Here is a 27,170-nt window from a genome sequence, read left to right on the forward strand (position 1 = left end):
TGCAAGTAATATGCAGAAAGGTAGCTTGATGTTCTACACGCCCTTCCGTCTATCGGTACAAAATACACGCCCACCTAGGGACTTCCCCCTCCTCCACCAAGCCAAAGCTGTGAAAAGAGGAAAAAAAGGCCCCTCGTTCACTCTATTTCGATCTCCCAGTACAGTCGTAGATTTCGTCGTCTATTCCTCGTCGTCATCGGCAGCCTCAACGTACTTGTGGCGGATGTCCTTCCATTGGCGCTACATGTTTCAATCTCTTGTCAGCGAACAGTCCCAGCCTACCATATAGTGACCCTGCACCTAAATTGTGCCCATTGAAGTACTTACGCCGCGGTTAAGGTAGTCCCAGTACTTGTTCATCGCGCCGTTGAAGCCCCTAGAGCGCAAATGTCAGCCCACATGTAATTCCCTCTCAACTACCCCGATACCTCCGGACCCATCGGCCTCTTCTCTCCCCGAGGCCTCGCCCAAGGCACCAGCAAGACGGATTATCGCAGGGGAGTGATCTCACATTTCGAAAGCGAAGCCCGTCGCAAAGACAAAGCCAAGCATGGAGAAGTTGTTCTTGAAGATAGCGCTGTACCACCACTAGTTAGCACATACGTCCCTTCGTCTACTCATTCAGGTCCCAGATCCAATTCGCGCAAGCATTCAAGCTGAGTATATTCGGTCTCGGTCGTCGGTGAAAGCTGCAGGAAGCAGAGAGAGGGAAAGACTTGCGTGTAGAAGGGGCGAGCGGCGGCCTATAGAGAAACAAAAAAAAGTGAGCGATTAGCCAATTGTGGTAGCGCGACAGGTGCCCGCAGGCCGTTGCACATACCATTGTGAATTATCGTCTGTCAAGTTCGCACGTCTCGTGTAGTGACAAGTGGTGCTTCGTTGCGGTCGGCGAGGCGATGGATCGTTCGGGGGGAGAGTGGGTTGAATCGGATGGTGTTGGGAGTCTTGACGAAATTCGCGATGTTCCGGGAAGCACTTAGCTTTGCCGAAATACATGGGCTCTGATTGGCTCTGCGATCCACCTTCCCTTTAACCATCAAAGGCTGGATGACTAAGGATCGAATGTCGCAGCTGTCATCACCAGCCACATTCGCCAAACGCCACAGGTCTCCTTCCACACTGCGATTCACTTGCAAGTTGCGGCTTTGTTGTACATCTACCTTGAGCACTCATATGACGTTCCGGTGCGACAAATTTGACGCTCATTTTGTTTGCCCCTTAACTGTTTTTATGGTACTGTTAAGTTGATACGACACAAATTTGAAGTAGGTCGTCCAAACACGTTTGGCAGTGATAAACGACCAGTCGCGGAAGCTCGATCAAAAGAGTTGTTGTTACTAATTACTACTATTACATGATTACGAGCCTGCTGTTGCTAAATTCTTGATTCTTAACCCTCCTTGATAGGCGAAACGCTGTGATCATGGCCGCCAATCTTCGCCTTGGCATGGACCTTCACATTGTGCATCCGCTGGCGGAACGGCATGTGCTCCTGCGCTCTGCGGCCTCTGAGTCCAGTGTGTGTCCGCAGAGGAGGTTCGAGACCGCCAGTAAACTTGCGATGCTCCTCGAGACGCTTCTCCGAAATCGTATCAGGCGCCCACTTCTTGCGGATGAACCATGGCAGACATGAAGCCACCCACGCGTCGGGAATGAGACGGATGAAAGCTCCCCAAGGAAGAGAGATGGCGCCGAGGCCGATAGAGAGACCCCATTCTTTGCCATTTAGAGCATGGATCTGGAATGCCTCACCTCCCTTGAAAATGATGAGAACCTGACCACCAATCATGATCAGGTTGATTCCGATGAAGAAGTAGTTCTTGGTGATGTTTTCGAAAATGTTGAACCTGTTATCTAGGCGGCGATTGCTAGTAGAGAGTTAGCTGATCATTCATAACTTTTTCACCATAAATTACGTACTTCAGTTCGTTGAAAATCTGCAACCAAACAAATGTGTTGAAAACGAGGGTATTCAGACTCTTGGTATCATCTTCGGATGTGCCATAGCCCAAAAGGCTGCGTCCAGCAAAGTTCAAGACAAAGGTGATCACGAGCTGCAAAATTGCTTGTCCCATAATCATCTTGGCCATCCTCAGCGTGATAAGTGAAGCAGACTTTCGGTCAGGCTTGCGGTCCAGGACACTGCGAGTCGGCGGGTCCGTGGCAAGCGCGAGCGCGGCAAATGTGTCCATGATCAAGTTGACCCAGAGCAGTTGGACGGCGTTGAGAACCGACTCCTGTGTAGGGCTGGCGACTGCAGAGACAAATGTCAAAACAACAGCGGTAACGTTCACGGTCAGTTGGAACTTTGACTTATTAGCGGATTCCGTCTAATCACTTCACTCATGCAACTTACCTGCAAGAACTTCTTTACAGAGTCATTCACAGCTCTTCCCCACATCAGGGCCTTGACGATTGAAGCAAAGTTGTCATCCATCAGAATGATACCAGATGCTTCTTTCGCAACTTCGGTGCCAGCAATGCCCATGGAAAAACCAATATCTGACAGCTTCAGCGCGGGTGCGTCATTCGTGCCATCTCCAGTCACAGCAACCGTCTCACCAAGATCTTTGAGAGTTCGGACAAGAATTCTCTTGTCTTCTGGACTGGAACGCGCAAGAACTTGTAGTTTGGGAACAATGTCCTTGAGCTCTTCCTCAGTCTTCCTGCGGAAAGTCGGACCTTCCATGGCAATGCCACCATCTTCGGGGTGATAGATGCCACATTCATTGGCGATTGCTCTTGCCGTCAAGATGTTGTCTCCAGTGACCATGCGGACCACTACACCGGCGCGATTGCAGTCCTTGATAGCATCGATGACGGAAGGTCTCAAGGGATCTTTGATACCGTAAATCGCAATGAGGGTCATGTCTTGGTGAATCTTCTCAAAATCTGCACTCCTCGAGTCCTCCTCGGAGACGGCTTCCTTTGGTGGCCAGGAGTCGAAGTCTCGGAAGGAAGAGCCAATTGTGCGAAGGGTTTGGCCAGCGTACGAGTCAATTGTTTGCGCGAACATATCCTTGTCCTCCGAAGTCAAGTCGACCACGTTGAGCTCGGAACCACTTGGGTTGTCCAACACCTTGGTGCATTTTCCGAGGAGAATCTCAGAGGCTCCCTTGACGTAAGCCCTATATTTACCGTTCGAGAGTTTGACAACAGTAGCCATGTACTTGACTGCCGAATCGAAGGGGACAACTTGAACCACGTTTGCGTTTGATCGCTCCTCTTCGACAGGTCCGGCTCCTAGTTGATCCCGGCTGAAAGTGAGAAGGGCAACTTCAGTCTTGGACCCGATGAAAGTGTGCTCTCCTTCTTGGTCTCCCTCGAACGCAGTGGAGTTGACAGCATTGCCTTGAATGAGGAGTTGCTTTGTCTCGGAGCTCAGGTCTTTGGCAAAATCTCCAGCTGAAACATTGCGAACCGAGTTGACGTGGGTTTCGTCGGAAGGCGACGTACTGTTCTTGGGCTTCTCTTCTCTTGAGGACTCAAGAGGAGCATCGGTACCGCCAAAACTGATACTCTTACCTAGGGTCGTGGCAACAACTGACATCTTGTTTTGCGTGAGGGTTCCCGTCTTGTCTGAGCAAATGGTGGTTGCGTTGCCCATTGTCTCGCAAGCCTTGAGAACTCTCACCAAATTATTGTCTTTCATCATACGTGATGTTGCAAAAGATAGCGCTAAAGTAACAGCTAGAGGCAGTCCCTCGGGAACAGCCACAACGACAACGGTAACAGAGACGATGAAGAGCTTTAGGAATTGCTGACCCTTCTGCTCAGGAGTACCATTGTTTGTGGGAAGTCCAACGCAGAACTTGATGAAAAGGACAATGAACAACAGCAAAGCTGCGGCAAAACCAGCTTTCGCAATCCAATCTGCAAGAATGTTGAGCTTTCTCTGCAATGGGGTATCTTCTTGCTCGGTTCTGAGAGACATGGTGATACGGCCATATGAAGAATTGACGCCAACTGCAGTGGCCAAGAAAGTACCAGTGCCTTCTTGAATCTTGCTGCCGGAGATGATGAAGGGGTCCATTTTCTCGATATCAGGATGATCGACATTGTCTTTTGCCATCTTGTCAAGAGCCTCGTAGACTTCGTCGGCGCCGACCTTTTTGAGCAGATCAGACTCGCCTGTAGCCGATGACTCGTCGCACTTGACCCCATGACCTTCAATGAAGATGCCGTCAACTGGTACCACTAAAGAACTATGCGTTAGCCAGGGATCGACCAGATGTCTCAACGATAAACACTTACTGTCGCCTGTTGAGAGATGAACGACATCGCCAACCACAATGTCGTAGACAGATATTTCCACCGACTTGCCAGAACGGATGACCTTGACAGTGCGATCGTCATTCTTTTTGTTGAGAGTGTTGAACTTTTGCTGCATTCGCCAATCGTTGATCGAGCCAACCATGACAACGATAACAATGGCAACCATAATGGCAACACCCTCAACCCACTCGACTCGAGCTTCGCCCGGTGCATGGCTTTGTCCAAAAGTCTCGTATAAGCCAAGCGCAAGAGAGACAATGGCGGCAATCGACAACAAAATCAACACCTTGTCGTTGTAGGCGATCCACACCATCTGTAGAAATGACTTTTGCTTCTTGTCAGGTAGCTTGTTATCTCGAAACGCATGCTTACGATCCGAAAAGCCACCGGTGTACTCGCTTGGTGGAGGTGGGATGGGGATATCATTCTTCGCTTTTGGGTCAGGCTGGGGGACTGTGTTTCCAGCTGCTCCGTACTTGGGCACGCCTTTGAGGGCCACCTCTTCGAACGAAACGGCGTGATCCAATTTGTCTTCATCAACACCCAAGCCGGTCTTGCGATTGGTTTGCAGACCCTTCTCTAGACCAGCAAGGCCCCCGAGAGCATAAAAGGCGTTGTGACTTTTTGGGTTCAAGAGCTTGCTCAAATGACCGGGGGCGAAAGCGAATTTGTTGTTATCTTTCGTGTTAAACATGTCTTCGGTGCCGCGATCAGGAGTCAGAGCATCTGTCGTATCCAGTGAGAACTTGCGGGATCCATGGTGGTTCTCATCCTTGGCTGTCTTGGTCTCGATATCAAGTGGTTGTTGCTGACTCTTTTCGTCCTGATCCGAGACATTGACGCCTTTCTCGGCATCTTTGTTGGTGGCCGCCATATTGGCAATGAAGACTAAGCGATATGGCGAGAGGTCTTCGAATTGATGCAGTATCCAGATGCTTGAGTTGATTTCTGCCGGGTATTATTCTAGAATTGTCTCTCGAAACAAGATGTGTTGGGCCAAGCAGGGTGTTGATGTTTGACCCCAACAGTCACTAAACTAGTAATGAAAAGGTAGTCGAGGCGACGAATAGATTTCGCCAGCACCGGTGAATGTGAGGTACGGAAGGAGTGAATGTTGTCGCGCTTGCTGAATGAGTCGAATGGAGTGCGGAAGCTCTGAAGTTCACCAGTAGCGTACCAAAGTCAACAGAAGGCGCGGTGATGCTTTTGGGAGGCCTCCTCTGAGACGTGAGGGAAGGAGCAACCACCACAGAAGTGCACAGCGATTTGGGGAGAGATGAAGAGGGAGCAACAAGATGAACAGAAGAAAGAGGAGCGGGAGATGATGGTATTGTCTACCGTACTCCCTACGGACAGAGAGATGAATGCACGTTCAGTCCCTCCAGTCTGCCTTGCCCACTAGGTCAGTACAACATCCTTGGCAAGACCAACTTGTACCTGGTTATACTCAAGCAACCACAGCATCATCATCAATTTCACCTGCCGCAACATCTTTCATAAAAGCCCGACGCCTACCTTTTACCCTGCATAAACCGCGGCACCCCGGAGATCAAGCAAGCTGTACCAATCATCGGACGAACAATGACGATGGAAAGCTGCTGTTGACCACCAAAAGGCTCGGAGGAAGCTGACCATGGAACGGTCAATGCCAAGAACGAGCGTGCAGGGCTCTGACGATTGTCGCGAGCGCATTCGCTGGCTGCTCTTTCAAGTGGTTTCTGGTTTGATGAGAGCGAGACCAATATGTCGCCTAAGTCTTGGCGAACGCGGACTGAGTCCAGAAAGCTTGACTGGTCGAAAGAAGCTTGTGTTTTCTTGGCCAAGTCACCTGTACAGACGAAGATGGACCGTTATTTTGGTACGGAGTGTTACTGAGAGAATTCCCCTTAATATCGATTCTCCCTCTCATTTCGTCAGCGAGTGTCGCAAAGCGCAGTGCATTGCGGTTCAGAAAGTTACCTTGCCTCCCTCAACTGAATTTGGCGGTAAGCGTTTCTTGATTCTGAATGGTCTGAAGTTTGGCTCTTCCCAATGAGGAGGGAGGGCGCGCCATGTGCCACTCCCTCTCAGCCATGGTTGTATGTCTACATCATGCTGCCCGATGAGGGAAGCGCCATTCATCCACGCCTTTATGCCGGCGGGAGCGTTGAGAGGTGGCTTGATGGGAATCACACAGTCGGCAGGGCAAGCAGTGCTGATACTTTGCGTCTAGATAGCGGTTGATAACAAATGCTAAAGGTCAGAAGCCACCGCCTCAGACTCAGAAAGCGGGTGCAACCCGAATGGAGGATAATCTGGTTGAAACGGGTGATGAGGAAGCTGACTTACAATGGCCAGACGGGACGGCTTGGTGCGCTGTCGCCCACATTCCACCCTGTCAATGATTACAATTGCCAAGACCTGATTGTTTTGAGACAGCACAGAGCACACAGCTGGACAGGCAAACCGAAGTGTAAAAAACCTGGCAGCACAGGGGTCGGTTTTCGCTAACATGGGATGGCACAGAAAGCACCGTACTTCCCGTCTTCTCCCTCAGATCTTCCTCACCGAAAGAAACGCCGGCTTTCTGCAGGTCTGACCAGTCCAAAAGATGCGACACACGTGGCGTCATCCTGACCAAATCAGTCAACTACCTACCTACGCCAGCCCTCTCGATGCGGGAGAATGTGAGGGAATCTGTGTATGGTCGCCCGACCGGTGCCTATCTCCCTCTCACCTCCTCTTCCTTGCTCGCCTGCAATGGCAGATCTCCGACGGGACTATCGGTATTCTTAGTGTATTCGTAGGGATGGAAGATGGCAGCGTGTGTGAGGCGCTGTCCTTGCTGGTTACCTTCTCGTCTGGTGTTCCTGGATCCGTCAGAGTGGATCATGTGCTTTGAACCAATCAGCGTGTTGTTTGTTAAAAGAAGGTTCAGACCCCAGAATGGTCAGTGCGCGACGCAGGAGGGGTTGTTTCGACCTCACCTTCCACGCTCGCTTTCTCTCCCACCAGTCAATTCAAACCCGACGTGAAAGCTGTCGACCGTAGCTTCGCATCGAAACCTGGCTTTCGGCCGGCCCTGTATTCGATCTCTGCTCGATCCGCAGAGGTAGATCATCACGTTGCCCCGACGTCTGCAGCTCCCCCGGCCTTCCGCGAAACGGCCAGGCTGCACGCACATACCCCGCCATCCCCCTGTGCCGACCTCAAGCTGCCAGCTGCCGCATCGCATAAGTGCTAGGCCATCACCGAACGCTTTGGGCCGCCGGTGAGCACTCGCCCCAAGCCTGCCTGAACGGCACAGCCTTGCGACGAACATACGAAGCTCTCGTTTGGAGCAGTTTCTCAAACACGACCAGACAGCTTGTAGCTTCTTGCTGCGATCAGCTCTGCTGAGCTGTCAGAGTTCCTCGACATCATGCCCTCCGAACCTACCAAGCCCTCTAATGCGGGTATCATCACGGATGATGCCGGCGAACGCCAGATACCCGAGTCGAAGCGAGCAGACGGCAGCGTCCGCAAAGCCATCAAAGTGCGCCCCGGCTACCGCCCTCCTGAAGATGTCGAAGTCTACAAGAACCGCACTGCCGCTGGGTTCCGCGATCGCGCGACAAGAGGTGGAATTCCCGGAGCGACAGGCCTGAAGGAAGAGAAGCCCGACGCCTCCTCTGCCGCGAGTAATAAGAATGCAAAGCGTCGAGAAGCGCGGAAGAAAGCCAAAGCCTCCGGCGAGGAGGAAGGAGACGATACGAAGCAGATCGGTGGCGATAGTAACGCTGCTAAGGCCGAAGAGGTTGACCCCGAAGTCGAGAGAGAAAAGAAGGCTCGGAATCTTAGAAAGAAGCTGAAGCAGGCAAAGGACCTCAAGGATAAGAAGGAAGGCGGGGGGACGCTTCTGCCAGAGCAGATCGCCAAGGTCATCAAAATCAACGAGCTTATTCGCGAACTGGATGCTTTGGGTTTCGATGCCGAAGGAGAGCCCAAAACTGCCAATGGGGCCGACGGGGAGTCCAATGCGAAGGATTAATCAGCTTATCAGTGCTTCTGGGGTCTTTTTACCTCGACACCAGCTCTGCCATGCGATCAATCAGGGCACAAGGCAGGCCGCCATCATCTTTGCACTATGCACACCGCCCACGTCGAATGGCTGCCTCACTACGATGTGCACTTACCCTAAGAAAACTCTCAAATAGGGCTTTCGAAACGGCCGGCAGCCACAGAGCGGTTATAGGATCAGTTGGTCTTCAACAAGCTCGATACAAGAGATTGCCTGGTTCGGGGGGTTGCATGATGCACGGTCTCAAGACAATCGACCACCTCCGATCCTCTTGTGACGATGGCGGATCCGATCTTGCATTTCTCTGTATGGGCTTTCTAAAAGTCAAAGAATGTGCAATTTGGGAGATGGAATCAGGGCATAACTTCGTCTGGCCATTGGCATAAAGGTGCTTTCCAACATGTAACGCGAGACGATGGTGCATCAGCAAATGGATAAAGCTGATTTGAGAGTTGTGGAATATAAGGTAGTTGCCTATATAAACCCCCGCTACTTCCAAGAAAAGAAAACTCTCTACTGCATCACGCACAAATCAAGTTTCTATGGCACCTGGACGTGATTTTTGTCTAGGAAGTGGTAACACCAACAAGCCAACACACACGCCTGACCACCATCTGCATGATCCAATGCTGATGCAGGTAACGGGAACCCAACCGCATTGATCTTGCGGGGCAAAACGTCTCAGCCATCTCGCATAGAGGCTCCAGGTTGCATTGCCTACCTGCATTGATGGGGCCAGATCTCCTGCCCAAGTGTTTCGTACCAGAGACTCGTACGGAGTAGGTCAAGCCTCTTTGCCTTCTTCTTCATCCCGGGGCTGATCCTGATCACCCCGGTCATCTTTCCCGGAGGCCGATCGGAGCCCATGGCTTCCAGGTGGAGAGGGATCTGTTCCGGATCGTATCCGGCTTGCGCCGTGGGGTTCGGCCGGGGGTTCATCTTTGTAATTTGTTCCGGGAGAAGTGGAGTTTGCAGGTGCTCGGTTCCACCAGGAGAGATGCAATGTAAGCCTTCAATACTGACAAGCACCCGAGGGCATTTGCTTGAATAGAAACGTTCTCGAAACGAGAACAAATAAGTACCTTAATGAGTTAGACTATTTTCAATAATCTCTTGGACCTACCTTAGGGTGATGAGATGTTGTGCATGATCCGGACTCGACTACGAGTGAGGCTGGGTGTGACTAGTAATCAAGATGCTGCTAACTTTGTTTTGTTCTCGATGCACCCGCAGAATTTGCGAAATTTACGTTGAAGATATGGATAGATGCGAGAAAAGAAAGCCCCGATATTGACGACGAGCGGGTAGGTGGATCCCGGCTAGTCTCTGAAGATGCTTAGAAGATGCTATTGTATACTGTGTATGATTAAATTGAGATTCGCCATTCGATAATATCTCCAGACGAGACAAATTTGCTACCTTAGTAATTATGGCTTTCTATCACCAACCTAGGAGAAATGGAAACATTCCTCGCGTCGATAATAACATACGTGGGAACGGAGGCGACAGATTTTGGTCTCAGAATCTCCCATGAGGCTTACCACCGCATTTACGGATAGCTTCAAGCAAGGTATTCGAAAGAGAGTTGCAAATTAGTCCCGTTCATGAACCTCAGCTGTCGCCTTGAAGACTTCATTCGGCAGTAGAAGACTACTGGCTCGGGGTTTCTGTAATCAGACATATGAAATAGTTGTAGATCACGCTTGGGACGCATTCATCTTTTGGCCAACGGCAGAGTATCGATGCTGTTGACAGTGGGTAGTACAAACACATACCATCCTCCGGATGAGCCGGAAATAAGGATACCAGTAGCTAGACACTTCAATTGAAAGTCTAATTAGGCAACTGATGAAGCCACCGATGAAGTCGCTATCTGATATATCGATTAGCACGATTCGACGCTGAAGTAATGCCGATATCTCTGTCTTCTGGCAGTGGTGGATGGGAAGCATTCTATATAAAGGCACAAGGCAAGGGGTGGCGGGGCGAGGCAGCCGGGCGCGGCCAGGGAGACAGCTGTCGGCATCGCACCGGGAGCACCCTGACTGCCTGATTGGGGGGACCCGGGGGCCGAGCGACACTCTTTGATGCGCTGGTGTGGCGTCAAAGCTAGGGTGGAGCTGAAGCTTAGCCACCCGACTCGCGTGCTGCGAAACATACCTCCTACGCTGACGTTTCCCTCCGGACATGTGTTTGACTTCGACGACTTTCCAACCGACACGTTAATCACCCAAGTCAATTACCGCTGGGCTGGCCCGTACGATCCCTCCTGCTGTCTTCCCGCGTCCGTCTCGGGACGAATCTTATTGCTTTTGGGCGACCCTTACTCCCTCTGACAACCTGTTCTTTTTGATGATCACCAATATCCAGACGAAGCTCCGAACATGAGGCTAAGGGGCCAGGCTGCCGCCCCGTGGCGCATCCTGCTGTCTGTCTTAACCTTGACAGCAGCTGTCCAAGCAAAGGACGAGCCGACAATCAAGGTTACCACAATCAAGCATCCTCCCATCAACCTGAATTACTTCGAAGACTCCGACTCTATCCTCTACCACGATGTCTCCGAACGAAACATTTATCGGTCCGACGATGCGGGCGTGTCGTGGAACAAGGTCTCAGACGTTCCTGGCGAAAAGGCCTACATGCTCACGATGCACGAATTCGACAAGAGCCGCGCCTACGTAATCACCGAAGGCAAAGAACACTGGAAGACCTCGGACAAAGGCAAATCATGGCAAAAGTGGGAGAGTGTCGCCGGCACCAGTGCCTTCCGCGAGGACATTCTCCATTTCCACGCCGGCGACCCGGATCGCATCATCTTCAACGGCATGGACTGCGCCGGCATCTTTTGCGAAGAAGTCTCCATGTACACAACGGATGGCTTCAAGTCCAAGGCGAAGCCCCTCAGGTTCAACACTGCGGGATGCTGGTGGGCCAAGTCTTCGGATCTCTTCACAACTGGCAAGGACGACCTCGATAAGCAGCGGATTCTCTGCATTGTCCGCGACAGCTTCTCGCCTTTCAAGGAGGACCAGCGGCTCTTTGCGTCGGACAATTACTACGAAAAGATTGACAACAAGATTCAAGAATTTGAGCCGAACATGGATACAACCAGAGGTGTGCAGGGTGTCGTCAACTTGGCCGTGGTCAAGAAGTACTTGATGGTTGCCACTTCATCCCTAAACACGGATGAAATGGCCCTCTTCGTCACAGACGACACCATCAAGTGGCATCGCGCCATGTTCCCCACCGATCATGGGCACAAGATCAACCAGGAGGCTTACACCGTCTTGGAAAGCACCAACTACAGTATCCAGATTGACGTCATGAACACAAGACCTTCGAACCCAATGGGTGTCATGTTCACAAGTAACTCCAACGGCACTTTCTTCATTGAGAACCTTGAGCACACAAACCGCAATTCCCGTGGTCACGTCGACTTTGAGAAGATCACAGGTGTGCAGGGCATCTTCATCGTCAACACTGTGAAGAACTATGAAGAGGTTGAGAAGGACCCCAGAAAGGAGAAGCAAATTGTCACCAAGATCACATTCGATGATGGTCGAAACTTCCACGGCCTGAAGGCGGGTGACGATGAGCTGCAGCTGCATTCTGTCACTGATCTCGACAACGTTGGTAGGGTGTTTTCCAGCCCCGCCCCTGGTCTTGTTCTCGGAATTGGAAACAAGGGCAAGGCTTTGACCAAGTTTGGCGAAGGAGACGTTTACGTGTCCGACGATGCGGGTGTCACTTGGAAGAAGGCTCTCGATGGCCCTCACAAGTACGAGTTTGGTGACCAGGGCTCCATCCTGGTAGCCGTCAAGGACTCCAACAAGGAAGATGTGGGAGAAATTCAATACTCCTTGGATCACGGCGAGAATTGGAAGAAAGCCTCGCTCCCGGATGACCTGAAGATCAAGCCCGAGCTGATCACAACAACACAAGACTCGACTAGTCTCAAGTTCCTTCTCGTTGGCCGGACCGGTGGCGATAATGCCAAGTACCATATCATTGCGATTGACTTTGAGGGCCTGCACGAGCGAACATGTAAGGACGACGACCTGGAGGACTGGCACGCCCGCCCCGATGCCGATGGCAAGCCTACCTGCCTGATGGGCCACAAGCAGACGTACCGCCGCCGCAAGAAGACGGCCGACTGTTTCATGAAGCAGGAGTTCAAGGACCCCGTTCCCGTCACCGAAGACTGCGAGTGTACGGATGCGGACTTTGAGTGCGACTACAACTTCGTCAAGGATGGTGACAACTGTAAGAAGGTTGGCCCCATCGTCGCGCCTGACAATGCTTGCAAGAATGCCAAGCCGGACGACACGTTTAAGGGCTCATCAGGCTGGCGCAAGATCCCAGGAAACACTTGCAAGCGTAAGAGCGGCGCGCAAAAGGATGATGAAGTTGAGCGAAAGTGCTCCGACATTGGCGGCACTCCCAGTGCGCCTGCTGATGGCAAGATCAAAGCGGTTCAGCACGTCTTCAAGACAGACCTGAAGGACTTTGAAAAGATTTACTTGGAGAGGGGCGACTCGAGCACTGAGGCTGACGAGACCATTCTCGTCCGACCGGTCGAGTACGCCGGCAACAGCATGCGAGCCGACAAGCAGATTTGGCGAACAAAAGACCACGGCAAGACATGGGACAAGATTCTTGAAGACGAGGAAGTGCGCGGCATCTACCCCCACTACTACTTCAAGGACGCCGTGTTCTTTACCACCGACTCCAAGAAGGTCCTGTACACAATCGATCGCGCGGAGCATTTCCACTCTTTTGAAGCGCCCACGAAGCCCGGAACGAGCAACCCTCTCTCCTTCCACCCCGACAAGAAGGACTGGCTCATCTGGATAGGCGAGAAGTGCGAGAAGATTGATGGCAAGGACCAGTGCTTCAAGGAGGCGTCGATCTCCAGGGATCGCGGTGATAATTGGAAGACGGCCATGCGCTACGTTCAGAAGTGCGAGTTCACCGGTCACTCGGCCTACAAGTTCCGCGATATGCGCCAAGTTGTTTGCCTTGCCCACAAGCGCGAGGACAATGAGAAGGACAACCCAAAGGTCATCGTCTCCAGCAAGGACTTCTTCGATGAGGACAAGCAGTTCCATCAGTCAGATGTGAAGGACTTTGCCACCATGGCCGAGTTCATCGTCGTTGCCGCAGAAGACAAAGAAAAGAATGGTCTCCGTGCTCTTGCCAGCTTGGACGGCGTCAGCTATGCTGAAGCACACTTCCCCGTCAACTTCAAGCCGGGCCACCAGAATGCCTACACAGTACTAGACAGCTCCACGCATGCTGTGAACTTGTTCGTGGCCACCGAGACTACGGAGGGGCGCCGGCAGGGAAGCATCATCAAGAGCAACTCGAACGGAACGTCGTACGTCATGAGCGCACAGGCTGTCAACTGCAATGATGAATACTATGTGGATTTCGAGAAGATCACCGGCCTCGAGGGTGTCGCACTTATCAACACCGTCGCTAACAAGGACAAGAAGAACGAGCCGAAGAAGGTCCAAACCCAAATCTCTCACAACGACGGCTCGCAGTGGGCTTTCCTTCCTCCGCCAAAAGCTGACATTGATGGCAAATCTTACTCATGCAGTAGCAGTGAGGGCGATGAGAAGTGTGCGCTGCATCTTCATCATTATACCGAGCGAGCGGATAAGAAGAAGACCTTCTCCGCTGCTACCGCGGTTGGACTCATGTTTGGCTACGGCAACGTGGGCCCGAATCTGGGCTCTGTCAAGGACGCCGATACCTTCATGACGACTGATGCCGGCATTACCTGGAAGAACGTCAAGAAGGGTGCTTGGACCTGGCAGTACGGTGACCAAGGATCCATTGTTGTCCTTGTTCAGCGGGCCAGCCGCGAGAACCCAGTCAAGACGAAGACTATTCAGTACACCACGGATGAGGGCAAGACCTGGAAACCGTTCGACTTCACCGACAAAGAAGTCACTGTCTTGGATATCTCAACTCTCCGCTCCGGAGCCTCGCGAAACTTCCTCATCTGGTGTAAGGACGATGGTGGCGAGATGTTCTCTGTCAACGTTGACTTTACTGGCTTGAGCGACCGCCCCTGCAAGAACGACGAGAACGGTGACTCTGACTACTACCTGTGGTCGCCCAAGCACCCATCGCAGCCCGATGACTGCCTCTTTGGACACGTTTCAAAGTACCTGCGCAAGAAAGACGAAGCGAACTGCTACAATGACCTCAAGGTCCAGCATCTCTACCAACTCCAGAACTGCACTTGCACCAGGGCCGACTATGAATGGTAAGCACATCCCCACACCTTAGTATTCGCACGCACTATGGCTAACAACTGATTCACAGCGACTACAACTTTGAGTTGGATGGCCACAAACAGTGCAGTCTTGTTGAGGGCAAATCTCCCATGTCGGCTGAGCAGTGGTGCAAGGAAAACCCCGATGCTGTTGAATACTACGAACCCACCGGCTATCGTAGAATCCCGCTCACCACCTGCGATGGAGGCCAAGAATTCGACAAGCAGGCCAACGTCCACGCCTGTGCCGGTAAGGAAGAGGAGTTTGAGAGGCGGCGCAGAACGTCTGGCATTGCAATCTTCTTTGCGGTTGTCATCCCCATCGGACTCGCAGGAGCCATTGGCTGGTGGGTATACCAGAACTGGAACGACAAGTTTGGTCAGATCCGGCTGGGCGAGTCGTCGAACCTGGACAACGACGCGCCGTGGATCAAGTACCCGGTCATTGCCCTGTCGGCGGTGGTTGCCGTCGCGGCGGCCCTGCCGCTCGTCGCCTCGGCGCTGTGGAGGCGCGCCACCTCTGCTTACGAGAGTGTGAGCGGTGGAAGCAGGGGCAGCTGGCTCAACGGGCGGGGCAACCGCAGGTTCACCACGAGGGACAGTTTCGCGCGGGGCAGAGGAGATTACGACATTGTCGACGACGACGAAGGCGAGCTCCTTGGTGACGATAGTGACGAGGACGTATGAATGGGTTTCTTATGATTGGGGGAAGGGAGAGCAATGGGCTGCTCGCGGAAGCCTCTTTTACTAAGAAGTAAACGCGGCACCTAAGCGTATCTGTGACACTATTGTTTACTGTTTGATTTTGGAGTGGATGGGGCTATCAAGTAGGGCGGGGATTTAGGCAAAGGCTGAAAGAGAACATTGGTAGACCGAGATCTTTCCTTAGAATGTGTATTTTCTAGGCATGGCGTTGATTTTCAAGCCCGTTTTGGTTCTCACTTTGACGATTGACATGCGTTTACTGGAGTTATGCGCATCGTGACCTTCAAACAATGTTTACATACGGGGTATACGCACTAGCTATAGAGTATGAAAGTGGACGTTGTTCTGAATTTACTTTGACCTTGACAGCGGGCAGACAGCGACGCGGAAGTGCCGAAAAGATCGGCAACCGACTCGTGCGAGCTCCAAGATGGGCTACGGAAGCTTTCAGATTGTTTGTCTACGATACCTAGGCGAAGAGCGCCCAAGACTGGGAGCCCGGAAGTCGGAAAGAGCGGATATTTCCGGCTGCCCCGGGCCGGGGGGGACTCGAGCCCGTCAACGGTCAAGGACAGGAACCGAGAGCTTGCCCCCTTTTTTCTGGTGCCTGGTGCCAAAATCTCTCTCTGCTCTACATATTCGTAGAGGCCAGGGGCCTTGCGTGGTGGGGATCGTGAGCCGTGACCGAGTCGTGGGCTGGGCTTGCGGAGTAATAAGATGAAATTGTGTCTTTTGGCGGTCTGGGTCTGGTTTGCTTAGGGTTCTATGTGATCTATCTCGAAAGCGAGGTGTTCAACGGGGTATTATCCTTACGTATCCGTTGAAGTCTAGAGCAACTGAAGCTTACGGGGTACATAAAGCACAGAGTCGAAAGAAAAAGGGGGGGGTGGTGATCTCTAATGGGCTGGACTAGGTGATTTGCATACGGAAAGAAAGAGGTCAAGCTTTTGGGATCTTTGACATTGATCTGCTAGGCCACAATTTTGACAGGTAGAACTCCATGTTCATCAATTCATCTTGTTACAGTTTTCGCGGCCATGTGGGAAGATGTAGCACGGTCAAACGAACAAGACCGTAGTGGAAGGAGATGAGCAAAACATTTACTCAAAAGGGGTTCCAGTCCAGGTCAAGTCTGGAAACTTCATCTCTTGACTCCTTCTCCCGGTACCATTTCGACTTGGCGCTGAGAGTCGATGGCTCTGATGGGAAATTCGGAAGATTTTGGTGAGATTAGACAGTCTTCACTATGCCAGCTTAGGGAAATAGATCTGCATAATGTTTCCTCGGGTTGGTTGAATGGGTTGTCAAGGTTCACCAGACACGTTGATCGCTGGCAGCTTGCACGTTGCACGCATTGTGCAGAGACCGGGATGTTGCGTTGTCGGCCATAGACCAACTTGCCAGCATTTTGCTTCTTTGGCGAGTCTTAGGCCTCCCGTGGGTGAATACGAGAGGGTGGTGGGGATCGCGAGTCTCCGCCCGAAAATAGTCTGGTTCAGCTCGGCATTTTCTCTGGGGGGGATGAGGCGGAGATGGGCGAGTGGGAGAGGATTCAGCGCAGAAGGGGGCCAAGGCTTGAGAGTTGAGCAGAAGCTGGCCAAGCTGGAAAGCAAAAGCGAAAAAAAGGGGTTGCGGGAAATGGGATCCACAACTGACGACGGGGTGCTTTTTTGTGCAGTGATTTGCCCTTCACAATTAAGCGTGATTAAACATTTTAGACTTGTGCAGGAGTGCTACCTTACCTGACCACGTGCTGACGTAGGTACAATACCGTCGTTACTTGAGGCTTGCCCACGGTCTGTCAGATTGTTCATGTTCCTTGGCCGTTGCGGCAAAAGGCTCTTCTTTATTTTCAGATTTTGGCAGTTTCCGTTTATATCAGAAGGAACAGAAGGAGGCTGCGCACGTGCCTGAGGACCGTCCAAGTCATTGAGGCGCTCGCTCGCGTGCGGTGGAGAGTGTTTGTGCGCTGGCTGAGCTTCTAGATGGCGTTTCTGGGCTTGAAAAGATTGTAGATTCGTCTCAACGGCCATCGACGATTCGACATAGATATCCGCAGTGTATAAAACGCAATGTGCACTTTGTAGCCTCGTTGAAGATCCCGCATCCCGAGATGCGCTCCCAAGTCTGTGTTGCCGTACGGATGCAGGTGGAGAGAACCGTTCGATGATAACAAGCCCCCCGGCCGTTGGAGATCCACCCCGCATAGCAAGAAACTTGGAACAACCAAAGATAGACTGCGGCCGACAGAAAGCAGTTGTTCGTAGATTAGTTGCGAGGTGAACGGTGTGTTTCGACTACCTTTCTCTGGTGAGGCGTTTTTTAGTGCTTCAGATAGTCTAGTGACTTCAGAGTCTAGTTCGAGTCTCGCGCGCCAGTCTACAGTATCTGGGTGGTCGGTGATCCAGGTCGCCTAAGAAGTAGACCGTCGGGTTATTTTCTGCCTCCGGACGGGCCTTGCATCTGGCATGTGCAGGTACGAATCATCGGGCCAAACTATGCCTGATTGGAGAAGTATGCACACCTCAAGGCTCACTTGCATACCACCTCGAGCATCTCGTGACCGCTATCTCTCTCGGTGACGCGCCGTCGATTTTCTCTAGCAGACCATAAGATTGCTTCTCCGAGAAGCTGTGATTTCAAGAAACGAAGGGTGCAGATGATCCATCAAGAGACATCAAATTTGCCGCTGAAGCGCGCCGGGCGATCAGCCACGAACACGAGGTCCAGAATCCATGGGATGGCAGGGTGCATTAACATCCGCAAGAAGTCGGGATTGGCTGACAGCCTGATGTATGCGTACGTTGTATTCCGTAGTGGATGGTTCATCGGAATTGTCGCGCTTGGAGATTGAAGAAGACGATGGATTGACCAAGCCAGACGAAACGGCGTTCTCGGCCACTCGAAGAGTCGAATCTCATTTCATTTTTCTTTCCTAATTCGTACGGATCATCATCATCGCAATCAGCGTAGGGCGGAAGAGTTGTACGGAAGTTAGGAGGCCTGGGCGACGGTTTGTGGTTTCTTCGACCGTCCATGCAGGAGCGGAGGGAACCCTTGTTGGAAGGGTCCCCCTTCTTGACGATACGAAAATGAACTGTCATCAAGATTGTTAGCCTGATACCAATGAGAGGGCAAGAGACTCGAGACTTAGCATTGACCTTGCTGCTCGAATGGACAGCGCCAGGTCTGAGGTCACCGGTGCAAGGAAACAACGGGCGGCGCGACGGTGAGGTGTACAAACTAGTGTAAGTACCGTGTGACTGACGGTGAGGTGCGTTCCTGGATTACTGGATGGACCGGGGCCTAGCGTAAACAGTAAACAAGCTTGGCATGGGCGCAAAAAAAGAAGGTTCCCTGGCGGTTCATCTCATTTTCTGGGTCTGCTGCTTGGGAAGTGTCCAATGTCGCTTAGCTAATTTCCCGGACGCACCACTCGCTCCTCCCCCCTTCTCAAGTTGCTCCTCCAGCTGGGAGGCAACTGCAGCTTACAAGGTCCAACTCGCTCCTTCCCCCCTCCGCCGCACCCGCCGATCCCTCCCCAATCAGCCATCTCAGTGGACTTTGCACCTCGGGTACCTTGCAGCTCCGCCTCTGTTAGCTTCTACAATGCAGTACGTACACAGTAACTTACCTTACGGTCTGCATCGTTCCTGCACATCCAAAACCCGTTTTATACCATTGTGTGAGTGTACTCCGTACGGAGTAGGTGGGAAGGGGAGAAAGAGAGACATCATGGTGTGGTATTCACCTCGTGCTCACCGTCGAACCGTTCCTTCTTCGTTGCTTCTTCTGGCCCTCAGCCACTGGTTGATGCAAGACTCGAGAGAGCCCAGCCCAGGCTGGATTCTTTCTCGAACCGCGCACTCTCAGTCACTAATAAACGTCGAGCCCAATTTCACTACACCATGTCTCTCAATCCCCTCCAAGCCCAGACTCTCTCTCAGTCTCTCTGGCACTTCCAGGCTCCGTCGACGGTGGATTCGGTTGGACCGTTGGCCAAGTCCCCTTGACCACGCTTTTACTCGCTCATTTGCTGTCGTGTCCGCCTCTGGATTGGATCTGCTTGGCCTTCCCGCCTTGCGGTCTTCCAAGAGCCCAAAACGACAACCCCCCAACTATGCTTAACCGGGATGGCCATTTCGCCTCCCTTTTCCTTGCGCTGTCAGTCTGACAGTCATTCATGACGAACCGTGGCCAAGGTGCTTCTGGTCATCTCATTGACTCGACTACAAGCCCAGTCAAGATTGCCAACCCGTATCCTTTCTTCAACCCCCTGACCGAAGCCCTCTCTCCGGATGGCAGCGTCTCCGTTGTGATCCTCAACCGACAGAGTCTCTTTGCTTTTCCCGAATCCCATAGTCCCGATAATCCCCAGACACTCCACCAGAAGTCTGGGACTCTCTGAAGCTGAGATTCGTTTCTGGCTCCTACACAGTGGTACCTCTCCACCTCCTTGCCCCTCAGCTTTTCTGTTGTGACTTGCTGCCGAGGACAGGGGCTTGTTTGCTGTCGAGTTGCTGCTTGTATCCGTAAGGAACACAAGAAACCCCTCAGTTTGAGTTGAGGTAGTGTTGCTCTTACACATTGCCCAATGCTTCTTTATCCCGCAGCCATCAACAGTTCGTGGCCACAAACCAACGGCTCCCCGACTTTCATAGTAAACATAGTGTCACCAGCATCATGGAATACACAAGACGAATACATACACAGAGTCCCTCCAGTCCCCCCTCCTCCTATGCCAAACTGCCAAACTAATGGCCCGATGCCATCCAACGTAATGTCATTGGACGCTAGCCTGCCCGCACTTTGGCCCATTCATCCATCTGGAAGTGGGCACACACACACACACACACCGTTCGCGCACACACCCCGGCCCAGGGCCCCCAGGGACATGCTAGACTTCTCATGGTCGTACCCATGAAAGTACGGATACTAGCCTTCTACCTAATCTAACCACCATCACAATAATAACATCCCGGTCCCGCCAGTTTTCTTTCCTCCTCTTTCTCTTTCCCTTTTCCTTTCCTTACGAAAACACCGTCAAATGAGTTGATGCCGTCAACGTAGTTTCGTCGTCCCTTTCGTCTCTACACGCGCAAACCTTCACTACCGCTTCACTCTTTTAGCGGGCACTCGCTTCCCAAAGTCGAATAATACTCAATTCCCCTACTCAAGAAAAAAAGGCAACTTAATTCACCATGAAGGGCTCCATCCTCGCAGTCGCTGCCGCGACCGTCACCGGTGTCACCGCCGCTGCCCACCGTCACGCCCACGCCGACCTCTTCAAGAGAGGTGCTGACCAGGCCTCCGTCTGTGTTCCCGGCTGCACCACCATCTACACCACCATCTACGGCGAGCCTACGCGTACGTATCTCTCTCACTTCCACCCCCATTTACTATCCGAAACCATTCTTGCTCTATAGCCCTATAGAGTCTGGGAATGCGGAGGCGGATAAAGCTGGTATCAATCTTTTGTGCTGACTTGATGATCAACAGTGGTTCCTAACCCTCCCAGCAAGCCCAGCAGCAAGTCTGTCGCCAGCGCCCTTCCCTCGGCGCCTGCGACCACCAAGGCCGCGGAGAAGCCCACTTCCACCGCGAAGCCCGTGGTGCCCGTCCCGACTCCGGTCCCTGAGCTCTGCCCTACCCCGGGTACCTACACCTTCCCGGCCACGACCATCACCGTGAACCAGACCACCACCGTCTGCGCTCCCGAGACCACCAAGGTCCCTGCCGGTGTTCACACTATCGGTGGTGTCACCACCGTTGTTGTCGAGGCCACCACCGTCGTCTGCCCGTACGCCACCGAGAAGACCAAGAGTGGTGTTGTCACCAGCGTCATCGAGACCACCACCTACGTCTGCCCTACCCCTGGCACTTACACCATCGCTCCCACCACCACGACCGTGACCGCCCCGACCACCTGCGTCTACCCCGTCGTCACCGAGATCGTCCCCGGCACCTACGTTCGCCCTCCCGTCGTGACCACCATCACCGAGACCAGCGTCGTTGTTGTCTGCCCCTTCACCAGCCAGAACCCTGTGCCCACCAGCAGCTCCGTCCCCGTCGTCGTCCCTGCTCCCGCGCCCACCACTGAAGCCCCCAAGCCTGCGCCTACCACCGAGGCTGCCAAGCCCACCACTCAGGCTCCCGCTCCCGTTCCCACGACCTCCGCTGTCGCTACCCCCGAGCCTGTTCCCACCACGGCCAAGACTTCCTCTGCTGCCGCTCCTTCCTCCTCTGCCCCCGCCACCGGCGGTGGCCTCGGAGGCAACAACGGCGACCACTGGGCCATCACCTACACTCCCTTCTCTGAGGATGCCTCTGGATCCTGCAAGACCGCCGACCAGGTCGATGCCGACATCTCCACCATCAAGAACTCCGGCTTCCGCACCGTCCGTGTCTACTCCACCGACTGCAGCACCCTCGAGAACGTCGGCGCCGCCTGCAAGAAGTACGGCCTCCAGATGATCATTGGTATCTTCGTCAAGGAGTCTTGCGACCCCAACTCCGCCGACATCAAGAACCAGGTTGACGCCATCACCGCCTGGAAGCAGTGGGGCATGGTCGAGCTCGTCGTCATTGGTAACGAGTGCATCTTCCAGGGCCGCTGCTCCGCCAGCTCCCTGAAGCAGCTCATCGTCTCCACCAAGGCCGTTATCACCGCTGCTGGCTACTCTGGTCCCTACACCACAGCCGAGACCGTCGGCGTCTGGCAGCAGTCTGATGTCATCTCCGAGATCTGCGACGTTATCGACGTCGTCGGAGGTCAGATCCACCCCTACTTCAACGCCGAGACCGCCGCCACCGACGCCGGTACCTTTGTCAAGGGCCAGATTGAGCTCCTCGAGAGCTCCCAGATCTGCGGCACCAAGCCTGCCTACAACCTCGAGTGCGGATGGCCCTCCGGCGGTAACTGCAACGGCAAGGCCTGCCCCGGTACCTCTGAGCAGGCCACCGCCATCGCCTCCATCAAGGAGCTCGCTGGTGGAAAGACCGTCTTCTTCTCTTTCCACAACGACGAGTGGAAGGACCCCGGCACCTGCGGTTGCGAGCGCACCTGGGGCTGCGGTGACCTCTTCTCCGCTTAAAGAGAAATAGCATCACGAGACCAGGAAACAAGAAAGGGAAATGGTGAACAACAAATGGATAGCCCCCCCAATTATTTTCTAATTCAACGTTCGGCATTTGAACATACAAAAGAGATTAATCCCTCTTCCTTCCGACGTTGCTTTGAGGTGTACCCATGAATCCAGATAAAAAGACAAAGAAAACCCCCCTTCTTTTCCACCGAAGACGATTTGCAACGTTTCCCTTTCAAGTGTACAATGACAATTGGATACCCCAGACAGTAGTGGACTTGGAGTGATCCTTCCTCCTTGCGGTTTCGAAATCTACATCTATATATATTGCCCTTATCTTCATTGTCTCTGTATATATATGTATATGTAAGCTCTGTTTCGATTCGCGTATGGGAGGACAGGCCAAGTCTCCTAACACGTGTTTGTATTAATCAAATACCTTGATATAACTCGGGAGAGCCATCGTTTATGTAGTGCCCAAGACTGGACTTGCACTCGCCCAAACACAAATTCACGCCTAGGCGTCATTCGTATCTCCATAGTCTCCCGCAACTGATTCAGAGTCCAAGACACAAAGTTCACAATTGCACCTCTCCATCACACACAACTCCATCTCCCTGCCTTGCTTTGAGGGGAGTGTCAACTATCAGTACCAAATTTTCAAAGAGCAAAAAGGCAAAAGAGAAACAGACAAAGGTGCAAAGATACCATCTCTAACATGACGTTCAGTTGAACCCCCGCTCCCAATCTTGATCTCATCTTCTCTCGTCCGAACTGTTGGTCCGTGAAGTGGAACTCTCGCTGGGACATTTCGCATGCCTCACGTGCCCACGTAATGTCCAAGAAGGAGAAATGAGATGAGAGGGAGAAGGGAAGACAAAAAACACACAAGCGTAAAGAGCCATAACGCACATACGAATGAGAGCAAGGTCATGAGAAGTGGTATTTCGTCAACGTCTTTATCGGGATATCTTCCGGCCCTCCCCGTCGCCTTCCCCATGGATTAATCCTAAATCCCCTCTTCCCCTCCCTGGCCTTTTCATGGAACCCATCTTCTAGTTAACAGACCGAGCCATAAAAACACTAACTCCCCAGAGAATGAAGCCAAAATGCTGAAAGATCCCAGGCACCTAGGTTTTGATCCATCATGTTGAGAAAAGATGTAATGTGTATCCGCGTGTCCCGCCCTGCCAAAAAGTAATGCAACCAGAAAACCAATGTCGGTTTCTACGCACCCAAGTAAAATACTGACACGTCCCTAGTAAGGATATCGCGGACAGGAAGAAGAACCGAGAAAGCCTGCAGACACCAACCGATGCCTTGCGTCCTTTACCTTCCCCACCGTCCCTCCGTAAAGTCGTTAAGAAACCCTCCATGCAGTATGAACAGTGAATACGCTGTGCTGAATGTCAAAATATGAAGAAAGGAAATGAAGATGATGCTTGTAGAAGTCTCGGACCCTGGAAATGTTTTCCTAACCGTCTTCTCCCAAGGCCAGCGCACCAAGGCACGGGCACTGTCTATAGGTCGAACACACACACACACACACACATCAAGTGTGAGCAAGTCGAAGGTTCGAGAGCCAAGGTAGAGCTCGCGGGTTAACGCCAAATCGACCAAGTTTGCCATGACACGCCGGCCGAAACAACGCAAAACGCCGACGGCTAGGAGATTAATGCATCCCTGACGCAGCCAACGTTGATAGATGTAGCTGACGACAACGGGGGTATCATGCCCTTTCAGAAAGGCTCCAAGTCATCAAAGAGGTCGTACCCCCTTTCCCGCTGAGCTGGCAGTTTCGTCTGAACCATATCTGCATCAGATAGTATTCCGCTCTGGCTGGGCCTCCACCAAGGATCCATGGCTGCCGCTTGATGTGCGTACTCAAAATCGGAGCTAGACGCTAAGTCGCAACGCTCCAGTTGAACCAGCCCTCCACGAGTACGATCCATGCAGAGAATATTGAGGTCCTGGCCGTCGTTGGTGAACTCGACACCTCCAATCTCCCCAAAGATATCAAATGTCTGCTTGTGGGCTAGACTTTGAATGTCGATGATGTTGACATAGTCGGCTTCCTCGGCTGCTACGAGAACTTGAGGGCCGCTGCCGGTGGGAGAGAACCTCAAGCTGCGGACACCTGCCATCTCGGAGCGAATCGTGGTGAGTGGTTTGCTGGTACCGTCTGAGTTGGTCCACATTCGAGCGTCCCAGAGTTTCACACTCATGTCCTGGAAACCGGTTGCAACGGTCCAGCCATTGTCTGACCAGTCGCACGCGAACCCAAAGTCACGGTGGCCTCCCAACTCTTGCAATATTTCACCAGTATCCGCGTTTGCAATCAGGACGTTGTAATTATCACCAACCATTACGCGCAAACGACGATCAGCGGACAGAGCGGAGCAGTTGATGGGACAGCCGTATTGTGTATCCAGAACGAACTTCTCGGTGGCCACATCCATGACACGGAAGCCTTGGTCGTTGGACGCAAAGGCGGCCAGCGGTGAGGATGAGTTCCTGGAAGCATGGATCTGCAGATGGTTGGTTATGCCACTTACGTGGCTGGTGATTTGTCCTTCGGTGTACTTCTTATCCTGGCTGTAAATGTTTCGCATGCAGTACTCTCCGTTGAAAGTACCCGCAATCAAGATGCCGCAGTTGGCGTCCAAAGTTGAAATCTGGACGCCAATCATGTCGTTGAGGTCCATGGCCACTTCACTCTCTCCCGATACGGGGTTGATCCGGTGAACGGCTCGCTGACCCGGATAGAAGGCATGGCTGCGCCCAGCACATGCTAGGATATTGCGCAGCTGGAAATGGGCCAAGTGAACGTTTTGACGGATGTCCATGCGACGAAACCTGAAGAAATCTTCGGTATTTCGTATAATCCTGTCTGGCAGATGGGGCTATGATGATCGTGTCAGCTACAGTCCTGGGTTGGTTTTGTTTCATGAGGCGACTTACCGCCCATATGTCGGAATCTGTCCTGTTTGTGTAGTTCTTGTAGTCGAGGCACCTCCGCTCTCGAGCATTCTTGCGTGTCACCCCCAAGGCTTCCCAGTCGATGCCCTGCGCGTCGTATGCATCGCCCTCCAAATCCGAGTATCGCACGCGCGTGACATCCCGCGAGACCTGTGCATTGATTTGACGAATTCCAGGACTAGGTCCTCGGGACTGAAATCCGTTACGCCAGGCCCAGCCCTTGAGAAAATCGGTCAGACCAGGATTTTCCGGACCGAGGGTGCTTGGATTGGGATTGCTGAGGGCCGGCGGACCTGCATTTTCCCATGCTATTTCGTCCTCGTTGGCAACCACTGTTTGAAATTGTTGGAGCTGCTCGGCTACAGGTGGATAGAAAACATCATCGTCGTCGTCGTCATCCATGGCTCCAGAATGGAGCATGGGATGGAAAGGAGTCGTATCAAGTGGGGTGGGATGATGGGCTCCTATCGGATCAAGAAATGCATGACCAGCTGCAATCGATACGTTCCAGTAGTTAATCATGTGAGCAGGCGGCCCCGTGGACGTGTGCTGCTCTTGTGGCGAATGTACGGGTTGCTCAAAGTGATGATTCCCTGAGAACGACTGAGGGGGGTCCATCTCGGCCTCGTTGTCGGGCATGGGAGACAGAAGGCTGGTGACTGTCATGACATGATCCAAGGGAGCACCTCCATCGCTGTCGCTCATGTCTAGGTCGTCATCCTCACCCTCCGCATCATCGTCGTCGTCGTCGTCATCCTCGTAGTCTTCGTAATCGTCGTAGTCGTCGTGTATAAATGAGCCAGGCTCGTGGTAGTAGGATGAGGGTATCACGGGGAACGTTTGGCTGTAAGAAGAGTACGCTGGTTGCCCATGTGTCGGAGGGTCGTGAGGCTGTTGTTGCTGCTGCTGGTTGGGTTCGCGGTGGAGGTGGTATTGTGATTGTTGGTCGGAGTAAGTATCGGCTGGAGGCGGGGCGGACCCGAGGGCTTGGTGATGGTTTGAGGAAACGGATGTCGCCTGGGCCTGAGAAGGCTGGGATGCCGTTTCTGAGGTTCTCGGTCGCATTGTGATCTCTTCAGGTGAATGCCGTAGCCAGTGAGGGCCGGTCGAAGGACATCGAGGGTTGCTGCACAAGGGAGAGAAACACCCGTGGTCGGGTCGGATAGATGCGTCCTCTTTTGTGGTTGCTGTTGCGGCTGCGAATGAAAGATGACGATTGTCTCCCTCCAAAGCCGACACCTCTGTGGACAAGACAGCAGTTGGTGTTGCCAGTCAGACGTCCGACTTATTGAGCAAGGCCCGTCTCTTGGGCCTTCTCCTTCCAGACCAAACACAATTAGTCCCAACGGGCGCCGACGCACAAAGGATGTGCAACGTCTCTATTGAAGGCGGTAACAGTAGACAGCTGAGCTCGAGAAAGTGATGGCAGACGCCAGTGGGCAAGAGAAGCAGCGTGTGAGCGACGTGCAAAGATTCAGAGTGGTCGTTGCGGAGGTTGTCGGCGGTGGTATGAGGGAGCGATGTGGAAAGATGAGGGCGCTGACGGCAGCCGTTTGGTGCGGATGCTGGCTGGGAATGCGGTCAGGCGGAGAGGCGGCGAGATCGAGTCCACCTCAGCAGTGGTGTTGTAGCAGGGCGGGAGCGGGACTGGGACCCGAGCGGGATGTCTTTTGGCTGGGATTCCAATGGAAGCGACAAGGGAGGACAACTCCGACGGGCAGTGGGCAAGGCGCTCCTCAAGGTACTGCGTAAGGTAAGGTACCTTTACTGTAGGTATATGACTGTGTATGGGAGCGCCAGA

General features: G+C 52.8%; 9 protein-coding genes across 9 annotated transcripts; 4 read left to right on the forward strand and 5 right to left on the reverse strand.

Annotated features, from left to right (window-relative positions):
* Positions 1-180: 180 nt before the first annotated feature.
* CTAM01_00601 (ubiquinol-cytochrome C reductase) lies at positions 181-552 on the reverse strand (the record flags this gene model as incomplete). Its single annotated transcript, XM_060516652.1, has 3 exons — positions 181-240; positions 328-376; positions 512-552. The coding sequence occupies 3 exons, from the start codon at positions 550-552 to the stop codon at positions 181-183; spliced, it is 150 nt and encodes a 49-aa protein (XP_060389278.1).
* A 219-nt stretch (positions 553-771) lies between these two features.
* On the reverse strand, positions 772-996 carry CTAM01_00602 (uncharacterized protein; the record flags this gene model as incomplete). The annotated part of the gene is made up of 1 exon (XM_060516653.1): positions 772-996. One exon carries the CDS (start codon positions 994-996, stop codon positions 772-774), a length of 225 nt encoding a protein of 74 aa, XP_060389279.1.
* A 394-nt stretch (positions 997-1,390) lies between these two features.
* CTAM01_00603 (calcium-translocating P-type ATPase) lies at positions 1,391-5,149 on the reverse strand (the record flags this gene model as incomplete). Its single annotated transcript, XM_060516654.1, has 4 exons — positions 1,391-1,868; positions 1,921-2,306; positions 2,357-4,197; positions 4,255-5,149. 4 exons carry the CDS (start codon positions 5,147-5,149, stop codon positions 1,391-1,393), a joined length of 3,600 nt encoding a protein of 1,199 aa, XP_060389280.1.
* A 2,526-nt stretch (positions 5,150-7,675) lies between these two features.
* Positions 7,676-8,284, forward strand: CTAM01_00604 (uncharacterized protein; the record flags this gene model as incomplete). The annotated part of the gene is made up of 1 exon (XM_060516655.1): positions 7,676-8,284. The coding sequence occupies one exon, from the start codon at positions 7,676-7,678 to the stop codon at positions 8,282-8,284; it is 609 nt and encodes a 202-aa protein (XP_060389281.1).
* A 2,414-nt stretch (positions 8,285-10,698) lies between these two features.
* CTAM01_00605 (vacuolar protein sorting/targeting protein PEP1) lies at positions 10,699-15,287 on the forward strand (the record flags this gene model as incomplete). Its single annotated transcript, XM_060516656.1, has 2 exons — positions 10,699-14,591; positions 14,651-15,287. The coding sequence occupies 2 exons, from the start codon at positions 10,699-10,701 to the stop codon at positions 15,285-15,287; spliced, it is 4,530 nt and encodes a 1,509-aa protein (XP_060389282.1).
* A 2,843-nt stretch (positions 15,288-18,130) lies between these two features.
* Positions 18,131-18,953, reverse strand: CTAM01_00606 (uncharacterized protein; the record flags this gene model as incomplete). Its single annotated transcript, XM_060516657.1, has 2 exons — positions 18,131-18,548; positions 18,940-18,953. The coding sequence occupies 2 exons, from the start codon at positions 18,951-18,953 to the stop codon at positions 18,131-18,133; spliced, it is 432 nt and encodes a 143-aa protein (XP_060389283.1).
* A 260-nt stretch (positions 18,954-19,213) lies between these two features.
* CTAM01_00607 (uncharacterized protein) lies at positions 19,214-19,713 on the forward strand (the record flags this gene model as incomplete). Its single annotated transcript, XM_060516658.1, has 2 exons — positions 19,214-19,291; positions 19,483-19,713. The coding sequence occupies 2 exons, from the start codon at positions 19,214-19,216 to the stop codon at positions 19,711-19,713; spliced, it is 309 nt and encodes a 102-aa protein (XP_060389284.1).
* A 793-nt stretch (positions 19,714-20,506) lies between these two features.
* CTAM01_00608 (beta-glucosidase) lies at positions 20,507-22,399 on the forward strand (the record flags this gene model as incomplete). The annotated part of the gene is made up of 2 exons (XM_060516659.1): positions 20,507-20,672; positions 20,805-22,399. The coding sequence occupies 2 exons, from the start codon at positions 20,507-20,509 to the stop codon at positions 22,397-22,399; spliced, it is 1,761 nt and encodes a 586-aa protein (XP_060389285.1).
* Positions 22,400-24,129: 1,730 nt separating this feature from the next.
* On the reverse strand, positions 24,130-26,434 carry CTAM01_00609 (WD domain-containing protein; the record flags this gene model as incomplete). The annotated part of the gene is made up of 2 exons (XM_060516660.1): positions 24,130-25,293; positions 25,352-26,434. The coding sequence occupies 2 exons, from the start codon at positions 26,432-26,434 to the stop codon at positions 24,130-24,132; spliced, it is 2,247 nt and encodes a 748-aa protein (XP_060389286.1).
* Positions 26,435-27,170: the final 736 nt, after the last annotated feature.

Source organism: Colletotrichum tamarilloi, assembly GCF_030869305.1.
Source record: "Colletotrichum tamarilloi strain Tom-12 chromosome Unknown Scaffold_1.1, whole genome shotgun sequence".
Classification (NCBI taxonomy): Eukaryota; Fungi; Ascomycota; class Sordariomycetes; order Glomerellales; family Glomerellaceae; genus Colletotrichum; species Colletotrichum tamarilloi.